General features: G+C 52.0%; 1 protein-coding gene across 1 annotated transcript; it reads left to right on the forward strand.

The window, feature by feature from the left end:
* The first annotated feature begins 10,380 nt into the window (after positions 1 to 10,380).
* Positions 10,381 to 19,000, forward strand: ZNF629 (zinc finger protein 629). Its single transcript, XM_052658628.1, has 3 exons — positions 10,381 to 10,536; positions 12,945 to 13,052; positions 13,208 to 19,000. The coding sequence occupies exons 2-3, from the start codon at positions 12,980 to 12,982 to the stop codon at positions 15,736 to 15,738; spliced, it is 2,604 nt and encodes an 867-aa protein (XP_052514588.1). The 5' UTR covers positions 10,381 to 10,536; positions 12,945 to 12,979; the 3' UTR covers positions 15,739 to 19,000.
* The last annotated feature ends 483 nt before the right edge of the window (positions 19,001 to 19,483 follow it).

Raw genomic sequence — 19,483 nt, forward strand, 5'->3', positions numbered from 1 at the left:
CATTTTAAGGATAAATAAAACCATGCTTTTACTTTCAAAAACTATTACCATCCAGCCCAACCTTTCACCCACCCTGTGGAAACCTCAGGGGCCAGTCTGATTGGCCATTTCTTCCTGCTCAGGGTCCCTCTGGGCAGTTTTCACTGGGTTCTAGCGCTTAGTCCGACTAAAGGTCTTTGGAGAGTGTGGAAGCCTGGAGGAAGTGGGCAGCTGTCCTTTCATTCCCTAGGGATGTAGCAACTAGACAGACGTGCAGGAGAGCAGCCCAGGAGAGGGTGGGTTGGGAAGCTGTGAGTGAAAGGGGCGAGGGGTGATGGGAGATGAAGATCCAGAGTTGGCAGGTGCCATCTTTCTTCCCCTCTCTTACCATGTCCTTAGCCACGCTGCTCCCTCTGCCTGGCTGAAGGTTTGAGAGGGCTGGACATCAGCGTCCATCTTGTCATTTCTGTGGGATCACTCTACGAGTCAGTGATTTAGTCAGGACTCTTCAGTCAGGACAGGATATGAATTCTCACTTCATGTACCCCAGGCAGGAAGAGGAGTGTGAGGCCACACTGGTTCAAAGACCACACACACTTTCTCCCGTGAGGAAACCAAACAGGATGCTTGCTAAGTCGCTTCATTCGTGTCCGATTCTTTGTGACCCTGTGGACTGTAGCCCACCAGGCTCCTCTGTCCATGGAATTCTCCAGGCAAGAATACTGGAGTGGGTTGCCGTTTCCTTCTCCAGGGGATCTTCCCCACCCAGGGATTGAACCCAGATCTCTTGCATTGTGGGTGGATTCTTTACCACTGAGCCACCAGGGAAGCCCCATTATATGGTTAGGCCATAATTTATTTAATCAGCTCCCCTATTGGTGGACATTTAGGTTTTTTTTTGTTGTTTTGTTTAGTTGTTTTTATTTGGCTTCATTGGGTCTTAATTGTGGCACGTGGGATCTTTTGTTGTAGCTGGCTTACTGGCTTCGTTGCTCTGCAGCATGTGGGATCTTAGTTCCCTGACCAGGGATCGAACCTGAGTGCCCTGCATTGCAAGGTGGATTCTTAACCACTGGATCAGCCAGGAAGTCCTGGACATGTAAATTATATACAGTCTTTTGCTATAGAAAAATTTCAATGCCTATGATTATGCCTACATTTTTGCATGCCGCATGTGTCTCCAAGTACGATCTAGAAATGGAACTGGTGGGTCAAAGGGTGTGGGTGTTTTGAATTTTGATCAGTTTAGCCAATTTCCCCTTCCTTCTAGGAGGCACTGAGATGGATCTTCTTACTAATCATGTTTGAGATGGCTTCTCCACAAATCATATAATCAAACTATTTATATTTGATGATTTCTTAGGTTAAGATTTCTTAGTATTTCATGGTTGTTTTTATTTGCATTATGAAATTTGTTTTATAACCAACAGTGGCAAGGGAAAATGGAAATGTGACACTGGAGGTGTGAGATTTTAAGAAAGCATTCTGCTGCTTTGACTAAGCCACATCTTCTGATCCCACTTGAATAAGGCAAATGAGAAAATCTGCCAGTGAGCTCTAAGCCACCTGATTCCTTGGAGAAGGAGGTACAAAAGATAGACAAATGAAATCACAATTTTCAAAAACGGGAAAAGATGTTAATAATACAAACCAAAGTCCAGCAGTCTTGATGTTTAACTCAGCTGGAATTCTCAATCAGACCATCCAGTGGATGACTTGTGAGTACAATGGCATGGTGTAGGGAAGACGAAAGACATTGAATCCCATCAGGCTGCAATAATCACAGCTCTTACCTAACCAGGTGACCTTGGGCAGCTACTTCATATATTTCTGAACTTTTACCTCTTCAGCATAAAATAGGGGCAACCATAGCCACCTGCCAGAACAATGGCAAAAACTAAAATAACTCATGGAAATACTTGGCGCCTACTCTTGGGAGTTCCCTGGCAGTCCAGTGGTTAGGACTTGGAGCTTGCACTGCTGTCAGTGGGTTCAGTCCCTGGTCAGGGAGATAGGATCCTGCAAGCCATGGCCAAAAAAAAAAAAAAAAAGGCATGTTAATATGGAAGTAAAGAGGTCAAACCTGAGCCCTAGACATCTGAGAAAAGAGGAAGAAGGCTGACAGATAAGCTGGAGATTGAGTAGCTGGAAGCCAGAACAACTTGATTGCCCCTGTAAAAGGCAGTCTTTCTCCAAATCTAGTGATCAGATCTCAAGTGTGAAAAATCAGACAAACAAACCTCCAAGGGACTTCCCTGATGGTGCGATTGTTAAGAATCTGCCTTGCAATGCAGGGGGTGAAGGTTCGATACCTGGCTGGGGAACTAGGTTCCACATGCCACGGGACAACTAAGTCTGTGCACCATAGCTACTACAACAAAGATCCAGTTTGCAGCAACTAAGACCCGATGCACCCAAATAAATAACTACTAAAAACAAACAAACAAACAACCCTTCAAATACTGGTTTTGTTTCAAGCCATCTTCTTATCAGCTAGGATTTCTTTTTTTTTTTTTCTTTTGGCCAAGCTGCATGGCATGCAGGATCCCAATTCACCCTCCAGGGATTGAACCCAAGCCCCCCTGCAGTGGAAGCGCAGAGTCTTAACCACTGGACTGCCAGGGAAGCCCTATATGCTAGGTATTTCTAGGGCCACCATTTCATTTTTTGTGTATGGCCCCTGGAGCTGACAAGGAAGAGATATTATCTACCAACCCCAAAGAGCCAAAAGGCACGTGTTGTAGCTAATCCCCTTATTGAGATTGTTTATGACTGGGATGTGTGATCTGTAATGGTGTCTTTAAAACTGGTTGAATTTACAATAGCCATGCTGCGTATCCTGCCCACTGGGGCTTTGTTTGCCATCTGTCTCTGTGTTGGACTGGATCCAGAATTAGGGGATGGGTTGAGGGTAATATGACCCTTGGCATCATAAAGCATCACCTTGGTGAGCACTCACAGGAGAACTTTCTCCCAAACCTTATATGAATTTTTAAATTATTTTTGGATGTAGTGGGTCTTCATTGCTGAATGCAGACTTTCTCTCTAGTTGCGGCAAGCAGGGGCTACTCTTCGTTGTGCTGCGAGGGCTTCGCATTGCGGTGGCCTCTCTTGTGGAACACAAGCTTTAGGTACCCTGGCTTTAGTCGTTGCAGCATGCAGGCTCAGCAGTTGCAGCTCGCAGGCTTTATAGCACAGGCTCCATAGTTGTGGCCCATGGACTTAGTTGCCCCGTGGCGTGTGGAATCTTCCTGGAGGAGAGATCAAACCTTTGTCCCCTGCCCTGACAGGTGGATTCCTATCCACTGTGCCACCAGGGAAGTCCTCATATGAATTTTGTAACCAGTATTTGCTGGGGCCTCTAGAAAGCTCAGCAAATCTATAACCCACTTTTAAAAAACATTTTTATTGGAGTAGAGTTGATGTACCAAAACCCACTTTGAGCAATTATACAAACAAAGCTTTATACGTATGTATTGTACACCAAGCCTGGATTCATGTTATCATTTCTCCACTTATTTTCCTTTTGCCATTTTATTTTTTATCTTGATCGTGATACTCTGCTACCACAGCTACAATTGGTAATGATGGCCAGCATTTTAATGGCTGGGAGGCTTACTAGATGCCAGGCACCTGTTGTAATACTTCAAGTCCTTTTTTGAAACCAAGCAAGGTACAAATAAAGAAACAAACACAACTGCCAGATTCCCTTATCTCCCTTATGGTTTGTTGTGATCCACACAGTTAAAGGCTTTAGCATAGTCAATGAAGCAGAAGTAGATGTTTTTCTAGAATGCCCTTGATTTCTCTATGATCCAGCATATGTTGGCAATTTGATTTCTGGTTTTTCTGTCTCTTAGAAACCTAACTTGTACATCTGGAAGTTCTCGGTTCATGTACTGCCAAAGGCTAGCTTGAAGGATTTTGTGTATAACCTTGCTAGCATGTGAAATGAGTGCAACTGTATGGTAGTCTGAACATTCTTTAGCATTGCCCTTCTTTGGAATTGGAATGAAAACTGTCCTTTTCCCAACCTGTGGCCACTGCAGAGTTTTCCAAATTTGCTGACATATTGAGTGCAGCACTTTAACGGTATCATCTTTTAGGATTTTAAAGAGCTCAGCTGGAATTCTGTCACCTCCTTGGACTTCAAGGAGATCAAACCAGTCAATCCTAAAGGAAATCAGTCCTGAATATTCATTGGAAGGACTGCTGCTGAAGCTGAAGCTCTAACACTTTGGCGACCTTATGTGAAGAGCTGATTCACTGGAAAAGACCCTGCTGCTGGGAAAGACTGAAGGCAAAAGGACAAGGGACGGAAGAGGATAAGATTGGTAGATAGCATCATTGACTCAATGGACATGAATCTGAGCAAACTCTGGGAGACAGGGGAGGACAGAGCATCCTGGGATGCTGGTGTCCATGGGGTCGAAAAGAGTTGGACTCAGTGACTGAACAATAACAACAACTCTTATGGTACCAACTTTAAAAAGATGTTTTAATATCTGAGGCCATAAATCTTAGAGAAAGGCTACATATCTGATTTCACAGTTCTCCCACATGAAGCAGTATTTGGAAATAAACAAACCTACAGAGCAAAACAAGGATCTCTCAGCAGTCCAAAGGCATCAGTTAGGGACTTTCACTTACCTGGTGGTCCAGTGGTTAGGACTCCATATTTCCACTGCAGAGTTCCTGCGTTCAGTCTCTGGTCAGGGAAATAAGATCTTACATGCCATGTAACATGGCCAAAAAAAAAAAAAAAGAGGGCATCAGTCAAGTGATAATAACTTTACAAAGCTCAACACTTAAGGTTCCCATAGGACAGTGGTGATCATTAGGAGCCCACAAAGAACCATAGAACCAGACAACACTCACGTCACTTACCCAGTGAATACAAGAATAGGGATTGACAATGACACAGTGCTCATTCATTCTGCACCCTGGTCTAAGAGGTGTCATGCATGGTCTTAGCAATATCTTTCTAGCTATGACTCCTCAGACAAGAAAAACAAAAGCAAGAATAAAGCAATAGGACTACATCAAACTAAAGAGTTTCTGCACAACAAAGGAGACCACTGATACAATGCAAAGACAACCTACACGGTTCAGTGATTAAGAATCTGCCTTCCAATGTGGGGGTTGTGGGTTTGATCCCTAGTGGGTGGCGCTAGTGGTAAAGAACCCGCCCACCAGTGCACGAGACTTAAGAGACATGGGTTTGATTCCTGGGTCAGGAAGATCCTCTGGAGAAGGAAATGGCAACCCACTCCAGTATTCTTGCCTGGAGAATCCCATGGACAGAGGAGTTTGGAGAGCTATGGTCCATAGCATCACAAACAGTCGGACACAACTAATGTGACCACACGCACACAGGGAACTAAGATCCCACGTGTTGCAGAGAAACTAAGCCTGCATGCAGCACTCCAGAGCCTGTGTGCCACAACCAGAGAGCCCACACCAGTCAATTTAAACAACGGGCAGAGGAGCTGAACAGATATTTTCCCAAAGAAGCCATACAGATGGTCAACAGGCACATGAAAAGCTGTTCAACATCACTGATTATTAACGGAAAGCAAATCAATGCAACAGTGAGCTATCACCTCATGCCTGTTTGTGGCTGTTATCAAAAAGGCAAGAAATAATATAGTTGGGATTTTGCACTAGAAAAGTAGTATAGCCATACTAAAAAAATATGTGAAAATCAAATCATACACCTGAAAATCACACAGTATTGTAAGTCAACTGTACTTTAGTTAACAAATTAACTCACTCGTTTTTTACCTGGCCCTAGTTCAACCATTTTTTGCCTATTATTATATTTCCTCCTTCTGTTTCTCTAAGCTTTAAAAACATAGTTGTCAGTTTTTGCTTCTTCATTGTCTTCACAGTCATATAGTTTAAAAATGGTTTTATTTATTTATTTTTTGTTGCTCTGGGTCTTTGTGGCTGTGCGTGGGCTTTCCCTACTTGCAACAAGTGGGGGCTATTCTTCCCTGAGGTGCACAGGTTTCTCACTGTGGCGGCTTCTCTTGTTGTGGAGCACAGGCTCCAAGCACACGGGCTTCAGTAGTTGCAGCATGCAGGCTCAGGAGTTGTGGCGCACGGGCTTAGTTGCTCTCTGCATGTGGAATCTTCCCAGACCAGGAATTGAACCTGTGTCCCCTGCATTGGCAAGCGGATTCCTATCCACTGCACCACACGAGAAGTCGTTCACAGCCACACTTTTAATAGCTGTATGTACAATTCCTTCCATACGTACCACCTATACCATATTGTGCTGAGTTATTTTTCCTGTGGTTGAATATTTACATTGCCTCAATTTTTTGCTCTTACACATAAAACTTTAGTGAACATCTCTGAGAATATATGTCACCCAATTTTTGTTGTTGTTGTTTGGCTGCATGACTTTGGGGATTTTTGTTCCCCAGCCAGGGCTTGATGGGGAAATAGGTCCTTGCTCTCAAAGCTTCTCATGAGTGCTTCTCCTCAGTCTCCGATCGCCTCCCTTTCCTAAGTAATAACTGCTTGAATCTGCCCACTGGAACCGAGGGAAGGTCATGGAGGCTGAATGAAAGCTGTTTGCTGTAATCAAAGAAGTGGGAGACACAGAAAGGCTTGGTGCTCAGGAGCTCCACAGGGCCCTGCAAGCCTCCAGCATGCATATCTTGGGGGTGGAAGGGCCCATCCTTTTCGAGTGGCAGCATCTGGCAGCCTTTCTGCCTGTGGCTAGAAAGGTGTCCTCACGGCAAAGTGCCTGGGGTGGTGAGGTGAGTGGCCTCCTCTGGCTTCACCTTCCCAGCCCTTGCCTCCTGCCTTGAGAGCATCCCTATCCACAAAGCAGGGGACTGGAGTGTCTAGTCATGGCTCCACATCCTCCCAGATGACCCAGGACATGGTTTCCTGATTCCTGGCTCTCCTGCCTACCAGGCTGAGGGCTGGGCACTCTGACAAGGAAGACTGAGGCAGACCTGGCTAGAGTGGTCAGCTCTGAATTCTTGCATCACCTCAGGTAACCCTCCCGTCCCTTGGAAAACAAGGCTCATCCTCTTTCCAAAGAAGAGGTAGCTAAATCTCTAAGAGGCAAAGTGAGTTGCCCAAGACCCCACTGGCAGTGAAGATGGAGCAGGGTTTGGACCAGGATCCACCTCCAGGGAATCACAGGGCGGCAGCAGTGATAAAGAACCTGCCTGTCAATGCAGGAGACACAAGAGACCCGGGTTCAGCCCCTGAGTTGGGAAGATCCTCTGGAGCAGGAAATGGCAACCCACACCAATATCTTTGTCTGGAAAATTCCATGGACAGAGGAGCCTGGCAGGGTGCAGTCCATGGGGTTGCAAAGAGTTGGACATGACTGAACACAGACACACACCTAACCACCTTCAGGACCTTACTGCTCTCAGCATAACCTGGGCCTCGGGGCACAAGGCCGTGTATTAAGGGGCCGCACGGGAGGCTGGGAGCTGCGGCCAAGAAGAACATGGCAGTGGGCTGTCCATGAAAGGCAAGGAGTCAATCCTCATCCTTCCAGATATTTCCCTGGCAGGAGGGTCTCCTTCATGGCTACTGTGCCAGCTGACTATAGGCAACAGAACAGCACAACCCCGCCTTCCGAGCACCCTTTGCCTCCCTAGAAGTGGGCCAGGGAACCACCCAGGGTGCCCTGCCCTTCCCAATTCCTCTCTCCAGCTTCTGGAGCTAGTGGAGGAGAGAATGGTGGGGTTGAGAGGTTTACCCTGTGGTTCCAGACACACACACACACACACACAGACACACACACACACACATACACAGAGACAACCTGAGTCCTGGTTAAGAGCCATGATGTTTCTGAAGTCAGTATGCCTGGGTTTAAATCCATCTCATTCCTAGAAAGTTGTGTCCCAGTGACTCACTCTATCCTCAAATAATAATAATAATGATTTCACGAGTTGTTGTGAAGGTTTGTGGAATTACTACATGTAAACCCTTGGGACAGTGCCTGGCATCATCAATGGAACCATGTCAGCAGATATCATCCTCCTATTTATTATTCTGAACCTGGTGAACCTAGAGCAAGGGGTACAGAATTAATAGCTACTATTATGTGGGTGCTGGAGCAACAATGAAAGATGATTAATATATTGAAACTACCTTTCAGTCTCACAGTTGGGGACACAATGGAGTGACAAGGACTGTGACAAACTGAAAAGTCAGTGTCCTACTAAAGAAGGACCCGACCACCCAGCCAGCTGTCGCCATGTGAAAATTTGGGTGATGTTGCCACATCTTTGGATTTTCCAAAATTCGAATTTTTATATGAAATGTACCAATTTGGGGGTAATCATTTAAAAGTGTATTTATTTTTGGTTGCACTGGGTCTTCGTTGCTGTGTGGGCTCCTCTCTAGCTGCAGTGTGTGGGTTTCTCATTACAGCGGCTTCTGCTGTTTGTGGTGCACAGGCTCGGGTGCAGGCACTTCAGTAGCTGCAGCACATGGGTTTAGCAGTTGCGGCCCCCAGGCTCTAGAGCACAGGCTTCAGTAGTTATAGCACACGAGCTTAGTTGCTCTACAGCGTGTGGGATCTTCCCAGATCAGTGTCTCTTGCATTGTAAGGCAGATTCTTTACCACTGAGCCACCAGGGAAGTCCTGAAATGTACCAATTTTTTAAAGGTAGCAATTTATTCAGTTAAAAAAAGAGAGAGAGAAAAACCTTGTAGGTCAAATTCACCTCTTTCTGTGAGCCTCTAGGGTACAGCTTTCCTGTCCACCACTGCCCCAGGGCCCGGTCAGACTTTTGTAGCCCTGGGAGGGCTGGAGAGAGCCTTGGAGGTCAGATCTGCCCACCAGCCTTTCTGATTCCATGTGGGCCTCCCTCTCACACGTCCCTCAGAGAGAGGGGGCGAGAGTGGGGACGTCTGTGAATGAATGTGACTGTGCCCTGGCGGATCTGCCCACCTCTGCCCCATCTGTCCAGCTTGGGGATTGATCCAGAAACAGATGGAAGAGGCAGGAGGATGACTTCACTTTGTGCACTGGGCACCTACTACCTGCCAGTTACTGCTCTAGATGGCAGTGATGACAAGAGGCCAGGCTCCTGCCTGGATGGAGCTGATCTTAACCCCCATGCGTGCAGGAGAGGCCGATAGTGTTGGGGTGAAACATGCTGTGAGAAACACAGGGGAAGGGGGCTCAGGAGGAGCAAAGACCCTGAGGTGACAGCGAGGTATCAAAGGTGTTGGAAGCCAAGGATAAGATGGAGATATGGCTGCTAGAGAAGGTGGAAGATGACAGTGCCGATAAGGAACAGAGGCAAGCCCAGCGGGGCCTCCTGTCCTGCTGGCCACACTCTCTAAACGGCAGACGTAGGCCCAGAGAAGCTGCATCCACTATAGCAATTTCTGACAGTTTGTTCCTCCTCTTTCTCCAGCTCACTCACGTCTCTGAACAGACAGAACTCACGTTCTCCTGTAATTCCTTTGCATTTAACACACAGACACACACACTCAAACCTTCTGAGTTCTTGAGGGTAGAGAGCCCAGCTTTCGTTCAGCTCCGAGGTCTCCCCACCTTTCTGTTCCCCACAGTGCCCAGAGGTAATAGGCTTCCATATACAAATGTGTTAAATTGAAATAGTGGCATGGCCTCACATCTCACACCTTAGTTTCCTGTCCTGTAAAATGGGGATGATCGTGGATTGGAGTGAGGAGGAAAAGAGATCAAGGCTATAAACATTGGGAGCCCACATAAACTGGCCTTGGGAGGCCACCTGGGTTTTTCTCTTGCTCTGAGCTGGGTGCCCCAGGAGCTACTGGGAAAGGCTGTGGCCCTCCTCCCTCCCGCCACAACCAGGCCTCAGTTCCCTCCTGTAAGGAGAGCTAATTGGGGCCAAGGGGGTGGGCACACACTTGCCAGGGAGGCACAGGTTGCCACAAATCCCTTCTGGCTGTGCTGGTCCCCTCAGCCCAAGTGCTTGCTGCTGTGACTTATTTCAACTAAGCCGTTTTTTTTGGTCTGTAGATGTTCCATCTCCAAGTGTGGCCGGCCAGCCCCTGCTCCCAACCCACAACCCAGGCATCCAAGCCCCTTTTGTGGGTCTGAGTCCCAACAAAGGCAGGCCCCAGGGGACTAGCAGCCACCAAATCAGAGCTCGGGCTTTCTGGGAGCGGCAGGCGGAGCCCCTGCGAGATGCAGGGTGGCCAGAAATCCGGAGCCCCTCACTGGCATCTCGGTTCCCCCGAGAACCAGCTCCCACTGGAGACGGAGAGAAGGGTGCCGTCTCTGCCACCTCCCGGCTTCCCCGTCCTCCTTTTTTTCCCAGGCTGTGGGAGGCAAAGGGTTAAATCCCATAGAGCTGATGCTCTGACTCCAGGCTAGAGGGGCCCGGGAAGCTGGGGTCACTTCCTGCTCCGTCCCAGTCACCCTGAACTGGTCCCCGGGTCCTCAGCTTGGGATCACCCCTTGAGAAGGACCCTAGAGTCCTCGGCATCTAGCCCGCCCCCCGAGGCAGGGCATTCAAGGGGTTAAGTCCCCTGGGGCTGGATCCTGCCTTCCGGCCTTTCCCAGACCCCAGAGCCGTGAGTGGGGGACGCCTGGGTTCCCGGGGGGGTGGCCTGGAGGGCCCGGGACGGCCGCTGGGGAACAATGGGGCGCGGGAGGCCGGGGGCCCGGGCCCGGGCGTGAGCCCCCTCCCCCGGGCCCCGGCCGCCCGGGGTAGGGGTGGGGGCCGGGCAGGGGCCGCGAGGGCCGAGGATTCTGGGAAGAGCGCGAGGGTCTGGCTGTGGGGGAGGGGAGGGCGTGAGCATTCTGGGAAGAGGGAATTCGGCCGGCGGGCCGGGGGCTGGGGCGCCGCGGGGGAGCCGGGAATCCTGGGTGCCCCCGGGGGTGGAGGGGAGGGGAGGATGCCGGGCTCAGGGTTGGAGAAAGGAAGGAGGGTCGCGGGGACCGGCTGGAGCCGGAGTCCAGGGTCTGGGCCGGTGCGGGCGTGGGGGAAACCGGGGCCAGGGTGGCTGCATTCCCGCAGCTGCCTCCATGTCAGGGTCACCCTGGGCCGCTCTCCACACCTCTCTGGGAGGCAGCCTCCTCCTCTTCTGCCCTCCCTCTCTCTTCGCAGTGGGGCTGGCCTGAGGTCGAGGCCCGTGAAGGCCCGAGCACCTCTCACCTCCCTCGGTTTCCCCACTTTCCTGCTCCATGTCGGTCTTGTCATTAACCCTTTCCCTTCTACCCCGGACCGCTGAGTTTGAATTTCTCCAGAGACATCAGGGTACATGAGTGCTCACCTGTCCTCAGCAAACACAGCAGGCCTCTTCAAAATAGGCAGGCAGCCCCCAGTTTGGCAGAGGTCCCGGCTGCCACCTCCCCACAGACGCTTACGGATGGGGGTGGGGGATTCTCAGAGCCTAAGAAGCGGCAGGGATGAAGAAATTCATTTACTTCCTAAAATCTAACTCCTGTCTCTCCTGGGTTCAGCTAGCTCCTGCTTCACTTTGGTTACCACCCCACAGCCTCTTCTGGGGTCTTTGCACATGACCACCCAAAGCCCAGGCCCCCACAGAGTCTCTCTTAAGGGTCTAAACTTTGTGGGGAGTTCTCCTCGCACTTAGCTCCTGAGGCCCTGTTCCTTCATCCCGGAATCTTATCACCGTTTTGGGAGTGACAGCTGCCTGTGTTTCACTCTGAGCTCCTGTTCCTCTGCTGCCATCCTCTCCAAAGCACTGGACCAAAGAGGTTCTGTAGGAGCAAGGGGCATCTCATTCATTCATCCAGAATTTACCGAACACCTAGTACGTGTTAGGGATGGAGTACAGCAGCAACAAAAGAGAAAATGGATTAGAAGAAGGGATGCCAGGATGGAACCATAGTGGAAGGCTTCAGCCGGGAGTGTTCTGTTTCTTGTTCAGAGCTCTGGGGCAGGATCCAACCCCTTCTTTCATAGCCAGGGAAACCTTCTGGTCCCAGGAATTTCTCCAGCCCTTTCCCATGGCCAGCAGGCTCTGACTGAGCTGTCTTTCCCCATCTGCCCACGTTTGTGAGTTTCACATGACTTTCAAGGTCATCTCCCTCTCTTAGAGGCCAGGACATGCCAGACACAGAATCTTGCATTTCTGGTCTTAGCTCTGCCACTTCCCATCCTGTGACCTTGAAGAAATCTCACTGGGCATTGGTTTCCTAACCAGGAAAATGGACAACCTGATTCCTGGGTCTCCTCACAGGACTTGGGGGTGAGATGATGAGGATCATATGGCAGGCACTGCGTCTACTGGCACATGCCAGGTGGTCTGCACGCATTCATCCTGTCTCTCTTTTCCTTTCCATTTCCCTCTCAAAGTAGTTTCTGCAGAAGCCCCTGATGGCTTTAAACTGCCCCTTCTCCCTACCTCTAGCTGGAGCTTCCCCTTTCTTTCTGTGCTTAGATAACGGGAAAGTGCTCCAGTCTTTTGGAATGCCCTGTCTGCTTGTCCCCTCAGGGAAATCAGGGTGGTTATTACTTTTTTTTTTTTTTAACTCTTTAAGTGTTCCAGCTAGTCTTGGTTCTCTGTTGGGCTCATAAGCAAAGTTTATTGGTCCCAATTAGCAGCCCTATTAAGGAGGAAAATTAGAGTCTTAATGAGCTTCCTCTGATTAACAAAATAACAGGTTTCCCAGCCTCTGGGCATCCGAGGGGTGGGGTGAGCGCCTCCTTTTACGTGGGCGTCAGATGCTTCTCCAGCCCCCAGTCTGGGTTCAAAGGGTTATGACTGACAAGCTTTTAATTACACTCTTAAATTCACCTACTTGCTTAGTGGTGGTCTTAAGCTCTGGAGCAGAAGGCAGGCCTGCAGGGGGAGGGGGTCGCGGTGAGAACCGAGGCGCAGAAAAATGGGGAGGTAGGAGACTACAGTTCACATCAGGAGGAATAAGGGCTGGGGATGGGGCAGATAGGGGAGTGGGGGTGGGGGAGTCAAAGCAGGCCGGAGCTCAGCTCCCTGCCCCACCCCACCCCCAGGGTCCCTGGAGCACTGCACAGCCCTGAGTTCCGGGATGGAACCTGAGACCGCGCTCTGGGGCCCAGATCTGCAGGATCCTGGACAGAGCCCGGATGATGCTCACCCAGGTGAGGGACGCAAGAAGGGACAGCGGTCCTGAGGAGAGAGTGGCCCCATTCAGGGAGGGGCGCAGGCTCTGGGAAAAACCCGGGGAGGAGGGAAGTGAGGCCTGCCCTGGGTTCTGAAAGGAGATGGGGCCTGGAGACTCCCTTTCTCTCTGTAGGTGCAGAGAGTGGGAACGAAGAGAACGCTCAGCAGGAAAGTTCTGGGGAGGAGGTCATCTTGGGAGATCCAGATCAGAGCCCAGAATTCAAGGACCCATCAGAGATGCCCCTGGAGACACCCTCCCAGGATGCCTCCGGCCCCCAGGATGCCCCGGCCCCGCTGGGTCACTCCAGTCCCTCGGACCACCAGACCCCTCTGGACACCCCTACTCCCGAGGTAGTCCCGACCCCGTCAGACTGGACCAAGGCCTGTGAGGCCAGTTGGCAGTGGGGGACTCTGACCACCTGGAACAGCCCCCCGGTGGTCCCAGCCAATGAGCCCAGCCTGCGGGAGCTGGTGCAAGGCCGCCCGGCCGGCGCCGAGAAGCCCTACATTTGCAACGAGTGCGGCAAGAGCTTCAGCCAGTGGTCCAAGCTGCTGCGGCACCAGCGCATCCACACGGGCGAGCGGCCCAACACCTGCTCCGAGTGCGGGAAGAGCTTCACGCAGAGCTCGCACCTGGTGCAGCACCAGCGCACACACACAGGCGAGAAGCCCTACAAGTGCCCCGACTGCGGCAAGTGCTTCAGCTGGAGCTCCAACCTGGTGCAGCACCAGCGCACGCACACGGGCGAGAAGCCCTACAAGTGCACTGAGTGCGAGAAGGCCTTCACCCAGAGCACCAACCTCATCAAGCACCAGCGCTCGCACACGGGCGAGAAGCCCTACAAGTGCGGCGAGTGCCGGCGGGCCTTCTACCGCAGCTCGGACCTCATCCAGCACCAGGCCACCCACACGGGCGAGAAGCCCTACAAGTGCCCCGAGTGCGGCAAGCGCTTCGGCCAGAACCACAACCTCCTCAAGCACCAGAAGATCCACGCCGGGGAGAAGCCCTACCGCTGCACCGAGTGCGGCAAGAGCTTCATCCAGAGCTCGGAGCTCACCCAGCACCAGCGCACGCACACGGGCGAGAAGCCCTACGAATGCCTGGAGTGCGGCAAGAGCTTCGGCCACAGCTCCACGCTCATCAAGCACCAGCGGACTCATCTGCGCGAGGACCCTTTCAAGTGCCCGGTGTGTGGCAAGACCTTCACACTGAGCGCCACGCTGCTGCGGCACCAGCGCACGCACACGGGCGAGCGGCCCTACAAGTGCCCTGAGTGCGGCAAGAGCTTCAGCGTCAGCTCCAACCTCATCAACCACCAGCGCATCCACCGCGGCGAGCGGCCCTACATCTGTGCCGACTGCGGCAAGAGCTTCATCATGAGCTCCACCCTCATCCGCCACCAGCGCATCCACACGGGTGAGAAGCCCTACAAGTGCTCCGACTGCGGCAAGAGCTTCATCCGCAGCTCGCACCTGATCCAGCACCGGCGCACGCACACGGGCGAGAAGCCCTACAAGTGCCCCGAGTGCGGCAAGAGCTTCAGCCAGAGCTCCAACCTCATCACGCACGTGCGCACGCACATGGATGAGAACCTCTTCGTGTGCTCCGACTGTGGGAAGGCCTTCTTGGAGGCGCACGAGCTGGAGCAGCATCGGGTGATCCACGAGAGGGGCAAGACCCCGGCCCGAAGAGCTCAGGGCGACAGCCTCCTGGGGCTCGGGGACCCTGCCCTGCTGACCCCACCCCCTGGAGCCAAACCCCACAAGTGTCTGGTCTGCGGGAAGGGGTTCAACGACGAGGGCATCTTCATGCAGCATCAGAGGATCCATATTGGCGAAAACCCCTACAAAAATTCGGACGGCCTCCCCGCCCACCCTGCTCCCAAGCCGCCTCAGTTCCGGTCCCCCAGGCTCCCTTTTGGAGGGAATTCCTTTCCCGGTGCTGCGGAGGGCAGAGCCGACTCGCCCGGACAACCGTTTAAAATGCCCGACGGGCAGGAGAGTTTCAGCCACAGGCTGGGGCTGCCCTCCTCCAAGTCCTACATCTGTTCGCACTGTGGCGAGAGCTTTCTGGATCGCTCGGTGCTCCTCCAGCATCAGGTCACCCACGGCAACGAAAAGCCCTTTCTCTTTCCCGATTATCGGATTGGCCTCGGGGAAGGGGCGGGCCCCAGTCCCTTCCTCAGTGGAAAGCCCTTTAAATGCCCCGAATGCAAAAAAAGCTTTGCCCTCAGCTCAGAGCTGCTGCTGCACCAGAAAGTCCATGCCGGCGGGAAAGCCCAGAAAAGTCCAGAGCTGGGGAAGAGCTCCTCCGTCCTCTTGGAGCACCTCAGGAGCCCCCTGGGGGCCAGACCCTACAGCTGCTCAGATTGTGGGGCCTCCTTCCTCGATCGCCTGGCTCTCATTCGGCACCAGGAGACCCATACCCGAGAAAAGTCCCCCATACCCGAGGACCCCCTCCCAGAGCCAGCCACCCTGTCCACAAGCCAGGAAGGTGAGGGAGAGGCCCCTGCACCCACAGAGAGCAGCAGCCATGAGGAAGGGGGAAGCCCCAAAACCAGCTTGGAAGAAAAGCCCTATTTGTGCCCCGAGTGTGGAGATGGCTTCACAGAAGTCTCAGCCCTCCTCCTCCATAGGAGCTGCCACCCCGGGGTCACCCTGTGAACAGGGTCTGGAGACCAGAGGCCTCTCTCTCCTGAGAGGAACACTGGGTCTCCCCAAAAGTTATGTGGGGAAAGGAGGAAAACCCTATCAGATTGTAGAGAAGAAGAGGATAAAGAATTGTGGGTAAAAGTAGTGCTTTTACATCAGTGATGAATAACCCTTTAAAATTGTTGGTGGGAACCACTTATAAGGCAGTAGAGAAAAACTGTTGGGTTAGAAACCCTATAAATAAGTAGGAAAAAAAGCCCTTTAAGTCTGTAGCAGAAAAACCCTATAAACCATAGTGGATAAAAGCCCTATTAATTGTAGGAAGAGGTCCCAATATGTCTCTAGACAACCCTATAAAACTGTATCGAAAACCTAGTGAAACTATAGGGTCGGGGAAGCACAGGGAATCCGACAATGGCGTCGACTTGGGAGGAGTGACCCTTAGAAGGTGTAGAAGGACCTCCCATGAACTCACTCCACAGCGTTCTCTCCCCCAAGAGTATGGGAGGGAGCCCGTCTGCCAGAGCCGTGGACGATGACACCGAGGAAAATGCTGGTCTGGGGGAGGAGCATGGGAATGAGGAGGAACCTTCTGATTCCCCAGAGGAGAAATGACCCAGGAACTAGGAAGAGAAGGTCCAGTTCAAGGCACTGGGGGTTCCATGGGGGACGAGGGAAGTCTTAGATGATTGTGTGTGAGAGAGGAAGAGGCCCATGGAACTCCTGATCAGAAAGAACCCCCAAAATGGGAAGAAAAAAACATGTCCAGCCTTTTTAAAGGCCAAAGTTTGGGGAGCATAAAAGTTTTAAGTGTAAGGAGACTAGGAAACCACCACAAAAATTAGGAGGGAAGAGCAGGGTAATTTGTTAGAGTGCTTTGAGGAAAGCGAAACAAGGTGGAGAAGCTGTCGAGATGGAACCCAACAAACCCCAGGCTGCCAGTCCTCCCTGTTTCAGAAGCTTGTCAAACTGCAAGTACAAGCAGATCCTAGCTCAGGCCACCAGAGTTCCCCACATCCCCGAGCCAGGCAGGACTCCCCTCCCCAGCTGGGGAACATCTTCACTGCGAGGCCTCCAGGGATGGAGGGTCCCTCCTGCCGCATTCTCAGGTCTCACTGTCGGGAGGCTTCTCCTGCAATCTAACTGCCATCAGTCCTGAGGCTGTGGCAGCCTGTTTCCTTACATTCTGTCCTCAGAGAGGGAGAAGCCTTGCTAGTCGTCCTCCAAAGAATAAATCCCTTCAGAGACACGAGGTCTGTGTGTGGTCAAATTCTGGCCAGACTTCTCTTAAGAGCACCACCTTTGATTCTCTGGCAACAAGGGACAGCAGAATGGCCAGAATCGAGAGCCTGGATTAGCCAGCAACCTGATTTTTAACCTCATTCTCTCATCTGAGCTGTTAGCAAGGCTGCGAGAGGACGAGCCAGCAAGAGGACACGTAGTGATGGGTGTCCAGATGCCCCACAGGCTGGACCGTGGATCCCTGAAGAGTACGCAGAGACCTGACCACCTTCCTCACCTGGGTACCTGGAGCCTTCTGAGGTTGCAGCAGCCCAGCCCAATTGTGGTCTTGGAAAGAAGACAAGAGTCTACCCCCTTGGCTCCTCTCCTCCTTAGCCAGAAACCTTCAGAGAGAGACAGAATGATGAGAAACACACTCCCTGGCCAGGCGCGTCTCCTGTCCTCACACACCACGAACAGTGACATACTTTCATTAACCCTGCCAAACCTGCTCCCGTGGTGGGGAATGAGACTGTTGTCCTCTGAAACAGTTGAAGAGCCAAAACTCTTGAAACATCCATAACAAGAACCCTACCCCCTAACCCCAGAGACCCTTAAAGGAGGACAGGACTCCCTGTCCAGAGCTGGGTCCAGAGGAAGTGCAAACTGACACCACGTTGGCCCCAGTAATGCGCTGTGGTACAAGTAGAACTGAGATGCCAGGTGGGGAGTCACGTCGTCCCTGGAGAGGGTGACCCGGCTTCCTACAAACCTGTGGAAGAGACCTCTGATTCCATTACCTAAAAGTTCAAAAGGTGAAAGTCCTTCACCCTTCGTCTGTCCTGTTCCCAAAGGGATGACCCTCAAATTCAAAGACTCAAATCTAGAACACTGTAGGAGGAAAAGCCTAGGCTTGCTGGGGAGAAGGAAAAGGCAGGTCTTGGGGGACTATGAGGAGACCTGATTAATACCTGCATAAAGCCCCACCCACCCAAGTGCCAGGTCAGAAAGCGCCACCAGGAGGGGAGAAGGAGCCTGCCTGCCTCTACTGACGGCATGGACCAAGGAGGCATCCCTCAGGCTGAGGAAGAGGAGACCATTCTCCAAGCAGGTTTTTTTTTTCCTCTAAGATGGCAGCAGAAAGAAAAATCAGTTGTAGAGACAAACCCTTTGTAAAGCTAGAAGCAGATCTTCTTGGAAATAGGCCTGAGGAATCAGTCTCCAGAAGGGTCTGGGAGAGCAGCTTTTGGGGCTCAGGGCCAGTCCAGGGGGAAGATGGGTGGTCAAGGCTGACCGAGGACCTTCTGAGGCCTCGGGTGTAGCATACATAGTAGGATACTCGCATGTCATAGGGTGAGGGCCAGGGGTCTTGGCTGTGGTACCGAATGGACGATGTGGACACAATTAGTTGGGGTCTGGGGTTTCATAGCAAGAAAGGGGGCAGAGTCAGAGACCTTTGGGGTGTGACCTGTTCTCTGTTGCCCACCTCCCCAAACTCCTTTAGCCAGCTGCTTTCCTCCCAGAGCGAGCTACATCTTGGGAGGAACTAAGCAGGGAGCAGGCTGGGTGGGGGAGGCGGCAGTGTTGAGTCCTTCTGACCAGGTCAGGCCAAGGCCCAGGGGATCGTGGCACTTTCCCACCTGAAGTGAGTCAGGAAGGCGGAGTGTAGCCAAACCCTCATGTCCAACTCCACGCAAGCCTGACTCTAGACAGGCCCTCATGGAGGAGCACAGCACAGGGTCACAGTGTCATTGGTGAAAGCAGAAGGGAGAGTAGAAACTGATCGAACTTAGGGTGAAACTTGAAACTGCTATGGATATGGAGGTCAGAAGGGAGCCCGGGACAACTTGCCGTGAATCCTGAATGGTGGGGAAGCTCGAAACCATCAACCAAGAGGTGGGGTTCCATCACACCTGCCCCTCAGGTGAGCAGCCCCGACTATTTTGCCCCCACTCATCTGACTTGTCCCCTTGGAGTGAAGAAAGGCCCCACTTTTGAGTATTGTGTGTCAATAGCAGTGTTGTGTCAGCGGTGGTCATGTTGATTAGTTGAAGAGAATAAAGGGAATAAGATTTCCCAGGTGTTTTCTATCTTCTCTTTCAAGCTCAGAGCAAGCTGAGAGAGCCTGTTCTCTGCCAGGGCAGGGTCCACATGTAACTCAAAAGCTCAGCTCAGCCCTGTTCCCAGAGGCCGGAAATCTCCATCTGGTGCTTGCTGGTGGGAGCCTGAGGGTTTACAGCTTTAAAATCTATCCTCTTGGGAGACAGGGTGAGAAATGTGCTGAGAAGGTGGCAGAGCCAAGCAGCACAACATGCCGACTTCTGGGTGGCAGCCTGGTGACTTGCACTGGGCTGGTTCAGGGCCAGCTGTGCTGCCCTAGGGAGCCCTCTCTGGCCACGGCGCCCACACCCTCTGCAGACTGCCACAAGGCACAGCGCCCAAGATCTAGTTCCAGAAGCTGGCAGCCGCCTCCCCTGGTTCTCCTGGGTCCTGGACTGGGTCCAGCCCTTCCTCCGGACCAGAGCCTCCTAGACCC

This window comes from Budorcas taxicolor, chromosome 2, assembly GCF_023091745.1.
Source record: "Budorcas taxicolor isolate Tak-1 chromosome 2, Takin1.1, whole genome shotgun sequence".
In the NCBI taxonomy this organism is placed as follows: Eukaryota; Metazoa; Chordata; class Mammalia; order Artiodactyla; family Bovidae; genus Budorcas; species Budorcas taxicolor.

What these genes read in the sequence shown, in the direction of transcription:
- ZNF629 (XM_052658628.1), top strand. Translation starts at nt 12,980, where the DNA reads ATGGAACCTGAGACCGCGCTCTGGGGCCCAGATCTGCAGGATCCTGGA. An exon ending in CCCGGATGATGCTCACCCAG is followed by an intron (nt 13,053 to 13,207) that starts GTGAGGGACGCA and finishes TTCTCTCTGTAG; the next exon opens with GTGCAGAGAGTGGGAACGAA.